The 17456-nt window shown below is 37.2% G+C and overlaps 1 protein-coding gene across 3 annotated transcripts in view; it reads left to right on the top strand.

Moving 5' to 3' along the window:
• Positions 1 to 17456, top strand: part of KLF12 (KLF transcription factor 12) — a 461550-nt gene that overhangs the window by 300001 nt on the left and 144093 nt on the right. For all 3 annotated transcript variants that reach the window (XM_082601894.1, XM_082601896.1, XM_082601895.1), the window contains one exon: positions 5636 to 6182. In XM_082601894.1, coding sequence (XP_082458020.1) covers positions 5636 to 6182 — 547 coding nt within the window. The remainder of the gene's footprint in view (positions 1 to 5635; positions 6183 to 17456) is intronic.

Raw genomic sequence — 17456 nt, 5'->3', positions numbered from 1 at the left:
CATGAAGTGCACAGTAAGTTTCTTTAAGCACCTCCCATAGAAAGTGCACATTCAACTACTCACCAAGTCAGTGAAACTTACATAAACTAAATTTCTACCGAGACGCAAGAAACAAATAAAGCTCTACTGTTTCATCTCATGATAAGACTGTTGAAGAATAGTCAACATCCCAAAACAATTATTTTAATATAGTTATGTATTATTGTCATAATGGATACAAACTGAACTATGGATTGATAGGCGATATTTATATAGTGGAATTAACAAATCAGACCAGTCAATTAAAATGTATTCCGTCAACTATTACATGCTCATCCTGTGGGACAATCTAATTAAGCTAAAAAAAAATAGAGAAAAAAAATTTAAATAATGTCAAATGACTGTCTTGTGCATTTTAAGAGAGGATGTGTTTGTTTAAAATTTTATGTGGAACCTGGAAATGCTTACAATATTTCTACATGTTCAGCTTACCTTTGTAACATATATCTGTTTGGTTGTTTAGCAAACACTGCCCCTCTACAGTGGCTGTATTATGCCATCCTGCCTCGGAATATATCTTATGCTGAGTTCATGGAGCTATAGTAATAGATCAGGTTCTGTTGGGAATTTTAGTTCTAAAAGGGGAAGCTCATTTACTTCTGTTCCACAATTCTCAGAATTACTTAAAAGCACTTAATGACCTAAATTCAATCTTTACAACAGTTGTGTGAGTTTGGAAGTAATATTACTCTTTTATAGGTGGATAAACGCAGACCTAGAGAATTTTAATGATGACACCATGACTGTACAGCTAATAAGTAACAGGGCAGGTCATGAATTCAAGTCTTTTGTGTCCAAATCAAATTGTCTGTCTCTAGTAACCACATAACAGGCTATAAAGCGCACATTCTTATAACCGTGAAGCCATGAGCTTTGTAACAGAAGGCAAGTCACTCTACAATCTTCTAAACGCTGCCATGAAATGATTTCTCAAAAAACTTTTATAAAGTTGGAAAGATAACATGAAACATAATCTTTTTAGGCTTTAAATGCTGCTTGCTGGCCTGCTGGCTTCCTGGCTGGCTGGATGAGTAGATGAATGGAGAGATGGGAGGGTGGGTATAGATAGTTGGGCACATCCTGTTTGTGTGTGTGTCTGTGTGTGCACGTGTGTATATGCATAAATATTATGCTAGTTCTCTGACAATCCCTGATGCCTTTAAAGATGAAACAGCTTATAAATCTTGGATAACATTTAGCAGGATATTACCCAAGTGGTCCTCAACCAAACGTAAGAGTCTCTGGAGGGCTTTCCAGAGATGAGGTGGTGTTCATATATATTTTTTCTCCTTTTAAGATTACCAGGTGATCAAAATACATGACAAGCCTTAAAAACCCATATTCACGTGAGGACTGTAATAAGATTCAGCTGATGGCAGTGGCTGACTGTAGGAAACCCATCAGGTGCTCTGAGTTCCCACACGGAGAAAGTTTTAGGTACATTTTTGCATTTATTCAACAAAATGCCTAATGCTGAAGTTACATTTCAAAACGTTTATTCAGGAAAAAGATGATCTCATTAGAACAGCTCACATGTAATCCCCAGATCACTGAAGGGAATATGTTCACTGGAATACTGTGCATTATATTTTATTGAGTGGATTATTTTGAATCAAACTGGCCTTCAGACTTTTGAAGAAATATTATTAGGCAGCAGTATAATCCTATTTATATTTATCTTTAGGTTTTTCACACACCTTTTTTAAATGAAGTATATTGTTACATTTACCTTGTCAGACTTTTGTGTGTGTTTATGCATTTATTTCTCAAGGTATATGTGAAAGGCTAAAAAATTACTTTATTGTGGACCCCCTCCAAGAAACATTATATCATTTCTTGGAAAATGAAATTAATTACTCTCATTCTCTTGGACAGAAATGCAGCGTGCCCTTCAATCTTCACATCCTTAGAAGGAATTCTGTTTCTGTTGATAATATTAAATGTAGTTTAAATGTTTGATCATCTTTTCCACCCCAGGGTCATCAACAGGAAACATTCAGCTAAAGTCCTTGCTCCCAGGCAAAAATCTTGATGGGCTTTTATTTAAAACAAACAAACAACAAAACAACAGCAATGCTTAGCAGATGCTGCTGTGAGTCGTCCATCAATGTGGTATCAAGAATTGAGTAGTTAGTGACCAAGGGCAGAATTTTAGTATGAACTCCTTTCTTTGTTCTTTCTTACGAACTTTTCTTGTCCATATTGTGCATACAACTCTTCTTTGGATATCTGGTCTTTTCAGTGTCCCTGCCTCTTAGAGGCTGTTTCCTGGTAACACAGCCGTATCTTCTCTCACTCTCAAATCTGTTTAGTCCTTTTATTTCATTTCTAACTGCTATAAGTGCTGCTTGTTTGCTGTTTTCCCATGGTTTCCCCAGCTTTCCTTCTCTCTCTTGGCTGCTCTCCCATTGCTACACGTTTATGCATTCATATCTCGGAATCAATATGTTTCCATTTTCCAGTGTCCAAAAGCCAAGAAGTGAATTCTCATAATGATTTCAGGATCAAGCCTTTCAGGTCTTTTCTTTTTCCTAAAAGGAGGAGGAAGCGTATACCTCAACTGTTTGGGAAACATGTTTATGCAGTGTTGCTGGTCTTACGTGTACGTATGTGCAGCTTGAAGCTGGAATTATGGATGGTTTACTGGCCACATTATCACAGTAGAAGTGATTGGTATGGGCTATGAGAATATGTTATGTCAACACTGTAAACGGATGAATGGTATGATCAGGGTTTTATCCTCTTTATACTGATGAGGCATTTTTTTTGGATATGCTGGCTGCATTTCAACTGCTACGTGTGAAATAGGAACCAGCATGTGCCTCTGTGATGTTTACACTTATAAATTTATGCATAACATGTCTAACGTTCCCAAATAAGATACGTCTGTTGTCCAAAGGTTTGAGTGATCCTTCCTAATTTTTATGAGCATTTTCTGTATTTTGGTTTGAGCTCATGCAAAAGCTATGTAGTTCTCAAGTATTTGAAAGCAGCTAGGGGCTCTTAGTATTGGGTCTTCCTAGCTTTCTGGTATGTACAGCAGTATTACAAGAGGAATGCTCTTCCTCTATTGTTGTAAAACAGCTTAAGGAGTAAAATTTTTTTTTAGTGAGGGATTAAGCAGATACCTACAAAGTATGGACTCGTGTTCATAATCTACAGAAGTCTTAAGCAGTTTGCAAATCTCAGTGAAGCTTGATGCCTCAGAAGCCCTCTATTTACAGATAAGCTCCATGTTTACCTCCTGTATTGTCGTAGTCTACGAAAGCACTCTTTCATTTACTTTATGAAAAGTTTCTACAATGATGAATTGCACCTCAGCCTTTGGTTTATAAACCTATGTTAGAACCTTGTGTCTAAGTGTAATTGGGAAGAAAAAAATTCGTGATGGAAATAGTCACTATTTCCAAAATTAGAATTTTGGAGAGAAATTAATCAAGGCTATATTTGAAAGCAAACTATGTTTGATAATTTATGCTTTATGACATATTTTGTAATTTTAATGACAAACCAACTGGGATATTTTATGAAAGCAGCCTCAACAAAGAATTTCTATATGGGTATGACATACTAATAAGAAACATCCTACATTGTTCTACAGAGAAATTAAATGATAATACTGGGTACAAATTGAAATAGTGTTCTAGTTAGAAGAGTAGATAATGCTAATAGCTTTTTATAAAAGTTGCTCTGTTTATGGTGTTTCTTTTCTTTTGTTTCTTAATATCTGAGAATATTTAAATTCTTATTTCTCAATTTCAGCACATGAAATGAAATCTTGTCATTTAGAATTTTATGCAGTAGATATTTTGGATACTTCATTTTGATATTTTCTAATTCTTTTCTTTTGGTGGGTAAGTAACCATGTTAGCTTAGAAGCAAAAAAAAACAAAACAAAACAAAACAATAAAACATCAACCCATTTTCCTGTTTAGTTGATCTGGTACCATTGTTTAGCTTATTTTCTTTCTTTTCTCATTGTTGCTAAATAAAATGCCCTTGCACTATTGTATTTCCTGAATGGAGCTATAATTTATATTCTATAAAGAAGGATTTGAAGAAGCATGTTTTGTTCCTTTAAGTGTATGCTCAAGCTTTGAGGGGACTAGCAAACCAAAATCTTTTATTAAACAAAGAATGAAATGAACCAATTTAATATAATTTTAGGCATTGTTGTTCTCATACCATAGTGAAGCTGGAAAAAAAAGGTTTTGGTCTTCATATATTAGAACAATAATGTCTACGTTAGCCTGGTCAAATTAGATATAACCAAAAATAATCTTTTGTAGTCTAACTCTCTGTTAAGGCTAGACGGACACCTGCTAATTTGGGGGCCATTTTAGGCCTTGGAAATAGACATTTAGTGACTATTTCTTGAATTTATGAGTGAATAGGTATAAAAATAAATTATATTCATGCTCAGTAATAACACACTGAGCCCATTAGTCTGGGTGGAATCTTGGATTCTTTATTATTCTTTATTATTAAATTTTGCTCATTAAAACTTGAAAGCGTGAAAACAAACTTGGACAAAATTATTATCATTGCCTTAAATTACACAGCACAAGCATAGGCAGCTTAAGATTTACAGAATAAGCTTTTCCTAAAATTATTTCCTAAAAAATGTCTGTTGTATTTCTGTATATTATTTTTTTTTTTTTTTTTTTTTTTTGCTGTACGCGGGCCTCTCACTGTTGTGGCCTCTCCCGTTGCGGAGCACAGGCTCCGGACACGCAGGCTCAGCGGCCATGGCTCACGGGCCCAGCCGCTCCGCGGCATATGGGATCCTCCCAGACCGGGGCACGAACCCGTATCCCCTGCATCGGCAGGCGGACTCTCAACCACTGCGCCACCAGGGAGGCCCCTGTATATTATTTTGAGAAAAACTTTTTCGTTGCTATGAGCTCAGTTATAATCCAGTTATTAGAAATAGTTTGTATTCAATAATTTAGCAAACGGGTGTGGGAGGTTGGAGAATTGTATGCCCTGTTTTAATGCTCCAAATGAGAATGGTACGATGGCTCTTGCACCAAATATGAAAGTTGAAATGTCGTGGTGAGTTTCCCCCGTGTTGTTGCCAGGTAATATTATGCCTGCAGATTATTAGAGTGTTGAGTAAAGGGTTAGAATCATGAAATTGTAGAATTTTAGAGTGGAAAGGCTATCTAAGCTTATCTAATCAAAAGTCCCGTTAGTTTATAACCAAGGAAACTGAGACTCTTAAGTGCAGTGATGGGTCAGACAAACAGAGCAAATGTTTTTAATTGAAGAGGTTGTATTTATGCTGTCTTAAGAAGATAATATTTTGCATTCTGAACTGGTCTTTCAGAAGATTTTATGTAAAATCACTGTTCGTTTTGAGGTTCCTGTGGCTTCTTTTCTCCTCCGTAGTGTATTTCCCTGGATTTTGACAATGATGTCTGTCGCCCTCCCAGTCGTCTTACTCTGTTGTGCTTTTGTACTCTCCACTTTAATTATGACGACTGTCCGAGCGGTTCTTCAGATATTTGGAGAGCGAATTAATGTTCTGTAGCAATAAGAGAAAAATTAAAAAACATTCAAGTCATCAATCATCCCTCTATTTTTCTCCCCACAGTCTCCAAACGTCCACAACTACCCCGATATGGAAGCTGTTCCCCTGTTGCTAAATAATGTGAAAGGGGAACCCCCGGAGGACCCGTTATGCGTAGATCACTTCCAGACACAAACTGAGCCAGTGGACTTGTCCATCAACAAAGCCAGGACATCCCCCACAGCCGTTTCCTCCTCCCCCGTTTCCATGACAGCGTCCGCCTCCTCCCCTTCTTCAACTTCAACCTCTTCGTCGTCTTCTAGTCGTCCAGCCTCATCCCCAACTGTTATAACATCAGTATCTTCAGCATCATCATCGTCAACGGTATTAACTCCAGGGCCCCTTGTTGCCTCTGCCTCTGGTGTGGGAGGCCAGCAGTTTTTGCACATTATCCATCCCGTTCCGCCTTCAAGTCCCATGAATTTACAGTCTAACAAACTGAGTCACGTTCACCGCATCCCCGTGGTGGTCCAGTCGGTGCCTGTTGTCTACACAGCTGTGCGGTCACCTGGAAATGTGAACAACACTATCGTCGTACCACTTTTGGAGGATGGGAGAAGCCATGGCAAAGGTAAGAGACACAAGCAAGCCTTGATTTATTTCAGCAGTAACTCTTCATTTATTCATTTATTAGCGGACCCTAAGTCGTAGGCAAACACACTGTATCCAAGGAAGTTCTGTGCAGAACGACACAGGAGCCAGCTGATCCACTGCTGAGTAGAGCACAGTTTAGTAGAAACTAACCTCATATTTATATAGGTATATGCTTCAGTATTACTTAGTCCATATTTCTATATATCAAGTCATTTAATGTCAGAATTCAAATACCTAAATTTGCAAAATATTTTTACCTTCAAGTGCTCAAATAGAAAGTTCAGTCCATAGTCAGTGTAACAGCTTGTGAGATGTAAATGTGTAAATCCCTCGTAGAGGTTAACCACTGTGAAATTTTTAAAAAGGGTGTCAGGATGTTTCTTCTTTCAGTTGTTCAGTCTGGAACTTACATGTCTGGCAATAATATAAAATTCCATGAAGTTCAGTGGTTGGAACCTGATCATTCACTTTTGAGTAACTTGTAAATTAAGTTGCCATTAAAGTAATTCTAAAGTTAGGTGTTTGGCTACAAATGTGTTACGTAGCTTGAGTTCTTATCTTCATCCAAGTCTAAGTTTTTATTTTAAATAGCAGGAAGCCTCCATATGATAGAAATAATTCAAAATGCAGTATTAATATTTCCTTCTGGGGGTTAGAAGGCAGAAAGATACTTTGTTACATGACTATGTAATAATACCAAGTTAACTATATGTGATAGCTGATCATGAAGTTGTTTCTTCTTCTAAGTTCTTTTTGTTTCATTTTTAAATAGAAGGAATTATAATAATATCATGGTGTTGATTTTTCTTCCCTTTCTATGAATCTAAAAAAATAAGCCACCCTTCTATAGAGATGTAAAATGCCTATAATCATCAACTCATATGTGTGTATTTTGTCTTCAGAGTCTAGAAATGACGATGGATTAAGACTTAGATTGCATTACTTTTTGCTTTGATACCATATTACTTCCGAGGCCCTTAATTAAAATATGATGGGTGAATACATAAAACACTGCCTTCGTGTAAAATACTAGTAAACATAGTTGTTCTGGTTCTTGTATCAGGTAGGATTCAGTGCATAGGAATAACATTTGGTCATGAACTTGGAGATTTTTGCAAACATACATTACAAAATTGTGCATTCATCTTTTGCAAGTTACTATTTTATCTGCAGTGAGTTTCTTCATAGCACATGACAAGTTTCATCTTCCCAGTTTTACCACCTGAAAAATCTTGTGCTTTACAGCAGTCAGAGGTTTAAACTGCAAACTTGAGATCCAGACGCTCTGCTTACCTGACAACCTTTTTTTTTCTTTCTTTTTTTTTTTTTTTTGGTGCTTTTATGGGCAAGGGCCAGGAAGTAGTCCCACCACCATCTTTGTGAGCAGGTAGAAGAAAAAGAGGAAGAAGTGAGTCTTTACATAGATTTTTCTTGAGTCGAACCTTCTTTGATATTACTAATACTTCTGATCCAAATGAGCTAATTGATTCGAATAATAATAACATAACTAAAGGCCATATTAGGTATTTATTTTCCCTTATAATTTACAGATGTGCTTTAAGTTTTTTAAGAATTAGGAATTAACAACTAGAAAAATTATAACCTTGTGTATTACATTATATATGTGTACACCATAGAACCCAATCTTTTTGCAATAACACTTATGAAAAATATTGCTTTCATTGTGAAGGTGATTGATAAGGATTTTAACACTGTTCATGACCTGTTTTTACAATTTTCATGCTCTAAAGAAGGAAACAAAAGAGATATCTCTTTTATTTGCCATTATTTTATGGGAGAGATTACTTTTATTTAAAGTTTACTACCAAAATTTAATTTTCTGGAAAATTTATCTTTGCAGAAGAACTGTGTTAAGTAAGACTCATGCTGTAATTTGTTCTCTACATGAGTATATTTGTTAGTTTCACGCAGTGTTTTCTAAGTAGTTTCCTCATATCAAGAGTAAACATTTATATAACCATAAGCACACTAAACTATAATGTGGATGTTAACAGCATGAGATTTGGAATCAAGGTTGTATGGGTTAGAATCCTGGTTCCCTCACTTCCAGCTTTGGGCTGGGCAATAACTGGGCAAAGTTATTTAATTTCACTAATCTTCATTTTCTTCAGTGATAAAATGGGAATTTTATCATCTTTGAATATATATATCTTTGAAGGTATATATCTTTGAAGATTATTGGGAAGATAAAATAAGAGCTTATGTGTAAATGTCTAGTACTGATTAACTATCAATAAATGTTTGCAGTTATTTATCATAATTATATCCCCCCAAAAAAAATACCTGAAGCAATAATGTTCAGAAATTTTTACTCTGTCTTGTAAAAACAGAAAGTTGGAGGAAAAAAGACTTACTGAATTTAAAAGTGAAAAACTGCTTCCAAGAAGTTGGTATAGAAATGCTTCTCAAAGTTGTTACAACAAATTATAAGGGATGAGAGTTTAGGATGAGAAATTGTCTGGAAAATCCCATACTTTCTATGTTTATTAGTTTATATTAAGTTTTTATAATCCCCACGTTCTACAAATATTGCTACAGCATTTTATGTTTTTTTATTGTTTAATTGATTAATTAGATTATGGTAAAATTGTCTAATGGAGGCCTGCCTACGTCACAGAATGAATAAAGGAGAGGGCATTTCAGTGATTCCTCACGTCTTTATTTTGGACATATGCACTGGGCACTGGGCCAGCAATGAAATGGCTGGGTGATAAAGGGAGCCCTATTTCCATTCTCAAACAGGACTTGTATATCTGGTAAGGATGAGCAAAAGAAAATACAATAGGGGAGTTGGTTTTTCAAAATGCTACTAATAAAAATACAAAACTCTTACAAATGTAGGTGATTGTACTAGCTAATTACCTTTAAAGTTGGTATAACATCTGGTCTGTGGTAGAGAAATAGATTACCTTACATCACACTACACAAGGGACTGTGAATGAATACATCTGTATCTAAAATAACATGAATTGAGTCATTTGTCCATTCAAGTATTTATTGAGCATCTCTTATGGATCAGGCATTTTATTGGCACCAGAGACATAGTGTTGAGCGAAACAGATGCTGTTTCTATCTGAGTGCTTGTAGTCTACTGGGAGATTTTGACGTCAAACAGAAGAATCGTACAATTAACTGATAACTGTGGACAGAGTTGGGTTAAAATGTAGACCAGCCATGGATGTGCCTAGGGCAAAGAGTTTAATTATAACTGCAGAGAGAGAAAGTTGTATATGACAAAAGTGTTTTCATACAGGGTGTTATATGTGGTTGGAAAAAATGTTTTTGCTGTGACGCTCAGAAGGGGGTGTTCGGGGCTTGGGAGTGTGATGGGCTGGAACTTCCGCACGGTATGCTTGGATGTGAAAAAGCATTCTAATGAGGAGAGAACTCCAGCCTATCCAGTATTTATGGAATATGGTCTAAAGGAATGGCAAGTCGTCAGCTAGCCCAGGGCACCAACAGATCTCAGTTGGGTCTTGAATGTAATCTGTGATAGGAAGGAAAATGGCATGATGTTCTGGAAGGCACAGTAAACACAGTGTAGACTAGGGCCATCAGAGGGATGCTGTCAGAGAAGTTCTCCAGAGGAAGACATTTTTCTGCTTGATACAGGACAAAGTAGCAGTTAGCCCCTCGAAGTGATAGTGCTGAGGGGTGGAAGGCTCTCCAGGGAACCTGAGACCTGTTATTTATAAACAAGACCCTAAAGGGGTTATTTGACCTTGTAAAGGAATTTCAGTTCAGCCTGGGGAAGTTTTTGGTAGATTTCCCAGGAGATGTTCATTCGTTTTTACAGATATTTAGCAGCAGGAAGCATAGAAGATCAAAACAAATCACAGGCGAAGTGATTGGTTTGTTATTGCCTTGATGGAAAAGTAGGTGTGTGTGTGTGTGTGTCTGTGTGTGTGTGTGTGTGTGTGTGTGTCTGTGTGTGTCTGTGTGTGTGTGTGTGTGTGTGTGTGCAGTGGGCCTCTCACTGCTGTGGCCTCTCCTGTTGTGGAGCACAGGCTCCGGACGCGCAGGCCCAGCGTCAATGGCTCACAGGCCCAGCCGCTCCGCGGCACGTGGGATCTTCCCGGACCGGGGCACGAACCCATGTCCCCTGCATCGGCAGGCCGACCCCCAACCACTGCACCACCAGGGAAGCCCAAAAGTAGGCACTTTTATGGTTCTCTTTTCCTTCCTTCCTTTTGAGCCACTATTAAGATGAGGGAAAGATGTTTAAGAGAATTCAAGTGAAGAGAGCGTTTCACCGAGGGACTCATCAAATGTATCAAAAGCTTCTAAGGGGCCAAATAAAATAAGGACTAAGAATGGAGCCTTTCGGGAGGATGGAGTTTACTGGTGACACTGTGTCAGTGGAGTGGTGGGGACAAAGGGTGGACTGAAGTGAGTTCGTGTTCAGATGGGAGGTGAGGCAGGGGTGACAAAGTCTAGACAACTCTTTGGAGTAGTTTTGCTGGAAGAGTTTTGGAGAAATGGCATGATAGCTGGAGAGGCATTTACGCTCTCAAGGGAGGATTTAAAAGAGGCAGAAAGTATAGCATATTTGTATTCTGTCAAGAATAATCCAGTAGACAGTTGAAAAATGGGTAATTCTAGAGAGGGAAGAATTACAGAAGCAAAATTGTTAATTGCACATTAGTTGCTTATATAATTTTGTGGAAGTAACCTGCATCTTGCAGTAATTAACCCAAATTCTAAAGTCAATTTATTAGATTGACACAAGTTTTAGGAAAAAAGATACATAATGGAAGAGGAAAGAAAATGCAAAAAACAGCAGATAATGATCTAGGATTGATGATGAAAAGCAAACAGAAGTTCAGCAAAATGTGGGTTCCACTGAGAATTATAAAAACGAAACCAGCATTAATATGAATATAAGATGAAACATTTCTCATTCACCACATACTGGAATGTACAGAATAATTAAAAGAAAAAGGTAACCCCCAAATAATTTGTTGTTTAAAGACATTTTTATAATTGAATATTAATAGATATTACATTTCAGAAACGCAGAACACTTAAAGAGCAAGGCCGTAAGCAGTCTGTGACCATCCAACTAAAGAGCTAAAAAAAAAAAAAAAAAAAAAATTGGGTTTACTTTCTCCCTCCCATATGTGAGCTAGTCCTTTCTCCATGTAGCTAAAGGAACAGGTAATATCACCTTGATGCCCAGGAATGAGGCTCGAGCCAAGGTGTGATTGACCGGTGGCTTTGAAACAGCCAGAACTGAAAAGCCAGCTGGGTAATTCACTGTTGCCCAGTTTTCTTCCCTGACCACTATTGCATCCTTCTTTACTACGTTATATAGATGATCTGTTGGTCTGTCTTCTCCCCCTTTCCCCATATTGTCTTCTCCTTAGCCACCCAAACCCACCGGATGTCCCCATGACTGTAAAAAAGGAGATTGCCCAGCAGAAAAAGCTCAGTTCGTTTCCTATGCAGTTACATTCTTTTTCCTGAAAATGCAACCCTGGCAGCCCAGCCTACCAGAAGTTTTACAAAACATATTTCTTGCATCAAGACTTTTTATTATAATGGTGTCATACTTGAAAAATAACTCATTATGGGTCATAAGTGCATTATTCCTGACCATATATTTATAGGATAAAATCCTTGAGTTTAAAGTACTTTTGCCCCCAGATGTCTGACTAGAGCATGTTGTTACTGCTGTTAAGCAACCAGCAGCCATTTGAGCATGTCATTTCTTTCGTCATCTCCTTTAATAAAAGCTTGTTGTTTTTGTCTTATTTTTAGATGAAGTGAGGAATCCTCCAAAATGATACGTTATTCCCATAGCACTGGTTCAGGAATTTCAAAGGGCCGTGGCTGTGAGCAAATTTGAAACACTCAAAGCCCATTTCTTCCTATAGGCTTTTGCTTTTCTCAGCAGCCCACAGAAAGAAGCCACAAGTGTATTTTTAGTCCTAGGCCATTTATACTTGTGAAGGGAAATCTGGTCATTGCAGTGATTGCTGCAGAGCTGGTTGGAGGTTGTGACTGACCATCTAATGCAACTGGAGTTTTGCTCCCATGAAACTCTGCATTTCAGATCTCTTTATTTTGCCAGTTTTCTTCTGCTGTCAGCTTTCCCAACGTTGACGTTTGTGGTATCTTATTTCAGGTCCAGGTTCATTTTGTCACAGACTTGCTTCTCCTGTCTACCTTACACATGACTGTCCTCTTTTAGTTCACCATTCAATGGATTCCTGGTGTCGTCTGTCCATAGAACCAGAATAGTCCAGGGCAGCTGACTTATGCTCATATATATGGTTGTCTTGGCTTCTTGAGTGATTGAACTACCACAGCTTCCTTTGGTAAATGTATTCTTCTACTTATGCTTAATTAAGTATGATAACTACTAGATAGAGATTCCTATTTTAAATCTGAATTTAATGTTTATTGACAAACCATCTAGTTACTCAATCTTACTGTTAATTTTTTAATGTTGCTTATTGGGAAGCAGGACTGGATGGTTGCTGACTTTTGGCTTATTATTCTTGAATTTAGACTTTGATGGGACTTGAGTGTTTTATTACTGTCATGATAAGACAGGAACATGTCAGATAGAAAGGCAGCCAATATTTATGAAAAACTGAATTTTAAATAGGAGGTCAGAATATTTTATATATAGATACGTTGGTCATTTGTTGTTTGTTTTTACCTGACTTTCAACAAGGAGTAGAAACTTATCTGTATTTTTTCACTTCTGGGCACCCATAGGAAGTTGAATGGATTCCATAAAAAAAAATGGCTTCTTATGCTCTTGTTTATCTGAAATACCCACAATCTGTCGACTCCTCTGTTTTATCTGGCATAGACTGGGTTGGGTCTAAAATTTGATGATAATCACTGTCTTGAGAGAGGAGACAGAAATTGTGTGTACTGTTCTAAGAGAATTAGCAGAAAAGAGAAAACTGTAAATGTAAACTGTAAAATGTCAAGGAATGAGTTTGGCTTTTCCCCCGCACAGTTAAATAGTCAATAAAAAAAAGAAGAGAAAAAAGTATGGCCTGCAGAGGGGATCCACATTAAGAGAGAGGTGATACTTCATTCAGAGATAGATATTATGTAAGGAAGCAAAGATAATAGACGGAGACAAACCCATTCAATAGATAAAGTAGCTAAAGCAAGGGGTTACCAAAGTGGAATTTGTGTCCATTCTGTTATAAAGTGATACCTAGCACACCATTTTAATTTGTTAGGTCAAGTGCCTCCTATGATAAAGTGGTCTAATTTATATTTAAATAGATAGATGCTTAAATGTGATATATTACTAGTATTTAGTCTAAGGTTAGTCTCTATATTCATTTTTCACCACACGTGAAAAGTTTTCTCTGATAATATTTAACACACTGAACATTAACTTACTGGATCTTGAAATATAATATCTTTCCTTTCCTCTATAGTTTCCTTTTTTAAGAACAAGTTTTTTCTCTCCTGAAGTCATGTTCTATTTAAATATAAAGCTTCTAATTTCAAATAGTACAGGTGCTGTTATGCTGCAAGGAAATTCTTATTTTACATATCAGATTGCAGATATTTATAGGATTCTTTCGATGACGTTTGGACTTATATACTCATTGCAAGAAACCTTTGGGTATTGGATGGATGTATCTATATAGAGAGAGATATAGAGATCTATCCTTATCTGGATATATCTATATAGATACAGTTATTTTTTGCAAATGGGCATTTTACCTAGTGACTCTTAAGACCTGGAAAGAACAAATGAAAGAAGGAAGAATATAAGATCCAAAAGGGAAACTTAGTCTTAGAATCCTTGCCAGCACTGTTTTAAATTGGCTTTTTAATTATTCATAACCCTCTGGCTGTGGTTTCTGTCTCCCGACTTTTTCTCACTCCCTCAACGATAATTCTTTTTCTATTCCAAGCTCTGTTACTATTTTCTCAGTCCCTTCTCTCTGCCCGTTCTCCATTGTTAATGGCGAATTTGATTAACTGTTCTTCCACTTTGTGTTCTTTAGAAAAGAACAAATTGATATTTGTCTTTCTGTCTAATAAATAAAAGAAGAGCTACCAATTTACAGAGTTATCATTATGTACTCCCTCTTTCTTCCAGCCACCTTCATGTGGGGGAAATGCTACTTTGATCATTGGCCAGTTGTATGTGTTTTTCATGACCAGGTGTCTTCACCATCGTTTTTCCTCATTTTATCAACAAATGTTTTATCGACCAATTATATGGCCAGAAATGTCACTATGGCGATTTTTTTTTTTTTTTTTTTTTTTTTTTTCAGTACACGGGCCTCTCACTGTTGTGGCCTCTCCCGTTGTGGAGCACAGGCTCCGGACGCACAGGCTCAGCGGCCATGGCTCACGGGCCCAGCCACTCCGCGGCATGTGGGATCCTCCCGGACCGGGGCACGAACCCGCGTCCCCTGCATCGGCAGGCGGACTCTCAACCACTGCGCCACCAGGGAAGCCCCACTATGGCGACTTTTAAAATAACTTCTCTTAAAAGCCTGCTTTTTAGTGTACAATACACTAAAATTATACTGTCCACACTGAGTCATTTTCCTGTTGATGAATCTTGAAATCAGTTTATTAGCTTATAATCATTTTAAAGAAATTGAATAGGATGGAATTGATTAATGAGAGTATCACCCAAATAAGTATTATATCATGAAACTTTTACTTCCGTATATGCAAATGCAGTACTGTGTGTGTCTGTATACTGTCTGTGTACTGAGTCATATTGAAATACGTATTTCTTACTGTAGTTCCTCTCTCAAAAGTTTGAACGACACTACATGGAGTTCCATCACCTTTAATTCAGATTTTTCCCTCTTCCTTTCTCTTTCTTTCCATCTCCCTCGAATATCCTTCTTGATTCCACCTTCTTTTCTCTACCCTCTCACTCTCCCATCTCCCCTCCCTTTCTGTCTTCTTTCTTCTCCCAGGTGTCCTTCTGCATCTCCCTCTACCCTTCACCATTCTACCTTTTCTTGAAGCTTGATTCTTCTTTCTCTTCTATATGTCACCAAATCACCTATCCCAGAAGTGATGTATTATGGAACTAAGCAACCTATATTGAAAATGACAGCCTTTGTACTGCCATCTAGTGGTAGGATTTTAAAATATTGTGAACGGAAAGAGTTGGAGGAACTCTATGGAATCAAGTTATTTCTTCTATGATTGCTTTAGGGTTTTCCCAGCTGGTGTAGGGTTGTCAGGGAGTGCAGTGAATATGCTCTTTTAAAGTGAAACCTGAACATGGATTCGAAACCTAACTTATCTACTTTGTTTTAAGAAGCATCCCTTCTACTCACTTGTCCTACTTCCCATCCTGCACATTTGTATGTGACTTCTGTTTAGTAGAAATAAAATGCTACTCTCTATGTACCTTTGCTTAGTTTTTTTTGTAACTATGGATTGTGTTTGTTGGGTTAGTGGACACACGTATATGCTGACTTGTGAACTATTAAGTTTTATTGAATGTCATAGAGAAAAAATAAAAAGAGAGTTATGTCTGGGACAGCAGGACTGCAGGAAGACAGAAAATAGGAGAATTGGGTGAAACTGATAACTGGGAGTAGGCCTTGGAGAATTCATCAGAGAACCGCCTTCTCAATAGCTAGGGACTTGGGAAAAGCTCAGTAGAAACGGAGTAGAATTCGAAAGATATTCCCATGGTATATGGGTTTCTCAGTTTCTCAGTGCGAGAGAGATCTAGTGGGACTGGGGTGACCTACAATAAGAATAAACTTTTCTGTTGACAAAAACTGTAGTTGCTTATATAATGCAGTATATATTATTAAAAATCCTCACTCACAGGTTAAAATAGGCTGACATCTCCCAAAATCCATCTGGGCCTCATCAGCTACAATTTTTTCAACACATTGCGTTGTGCCTGACGCTAGTAAATGTTCAATAAATACTTAGTGAATGAACAAATGAATTAATTAATGTAAGTGCAGTGTTTTATATGAGGTGCTCAGTTAGAATGCCATGGCCAGTGCTGGTCTCTAGGCCTAAACCCTAAACATAAAAGGAACCTTCCCCTGTATGGTGAAGTAGAAGAAGCAACAACATAAAGTGGAAACCAGCAGGGTTCCTCATATACTCACAGCGTGGATCCTACCACCCCTCCCCGCCAGGCTGTTGCCATTCCACCGAATATGTCTCATGTCTCAGCCACCATTTCTATGGCTTTTCATGATGACAACTCTCCCTTTATCCATGTAGTTTCCTTTTCTTGGACGGCCTTTTCTTTCTCTGGAAAAAGACCTGGTTCAGATGCCTTCTTTTCTAGAAAGACACATACCAAATTGTATTACAATTTATGCCATACATATACACATATACATACACATACACATAGATATACATATATGTAAAATATATTCTCTTGGCTCAATATATTTGGCTCAAATATATTATATATAATATAAAATTTTATTATAATGATATCTATATCATGGCCTTACTGCTTTGTCCAGTGTCTGGCACACAATGAGCAATAAATGTTTGCAGAATGAATGAATATCATTCCCAGAGCTGTTACTCTCTTACGTCAGTGGGCCATCTGTAATTCCTTGGTGTTTTTGAGTATATTGTTTCTACTGTTTCCCAGGTTTGTTTTATTTCATTGCATTTAATATTGAAGAATAATATTTGGTGGTACATTATAGATGCTTGATATGATTTAGGTTTTAATGGTTTCTGGAGTTGAACCCCTGTGGGTGAGACATAGTCTTATGGCTTCTGAACAGTCTTAATGAAAAGATATTGCTGTATGAAAATTACAGCCAGTTCTTATTTATTGTTTTACTCTCAGGTAAAATAGTTTACCTGTGAAACTAGGATAAATAATGGCTTTGATTGGATCCAGGCAATTAATAGAGTCTGTGAGGTTTCTTATGTAATAGTAATGCCAATTTCATTTCCCAGTCAAGGTGAAACAAATTACACCTCCTATCCCATTGCAGTTAACTGTGTCAGCATCACGGTACCATAAAATCTCAATAAAATCTGAAAACTGTGGAGTATGGATAATCCCACTATAAATTGTAATAAAAATTACCCCTCCAGACTCTGTATTCTCTCCATGAAGTTCATAGACACTGTCTCTTTGTACATAAAGTTATATGAAATAAATCGACCAGTTCTCCTGTCCTTACCAGATAGCAAGCTGTTTTGATTTAAAAGCTGATAACGGTATAATCAGTTTTTGGTGTTTGCAGTGCATTTTAAAAACGTAAGT

The sequence above is a fragment of the Mesoplodon mirus genome (assembly GCF_964341445.2).
Source record: "Mesoplodon mirus genome assembly, chromosome: 17".
Classification (NCBI taxonomy): Eukaryota; Metazoa; Chordata; class Mammalia; order Artiodactyla; family Ziphiidae; genus Mesoplodon; species Mesoplodon mirus.
Note: the sequence above shows the minus strand (reverse complement) of the source record. Positions and strands in the feature narration are given on the sequence as shown.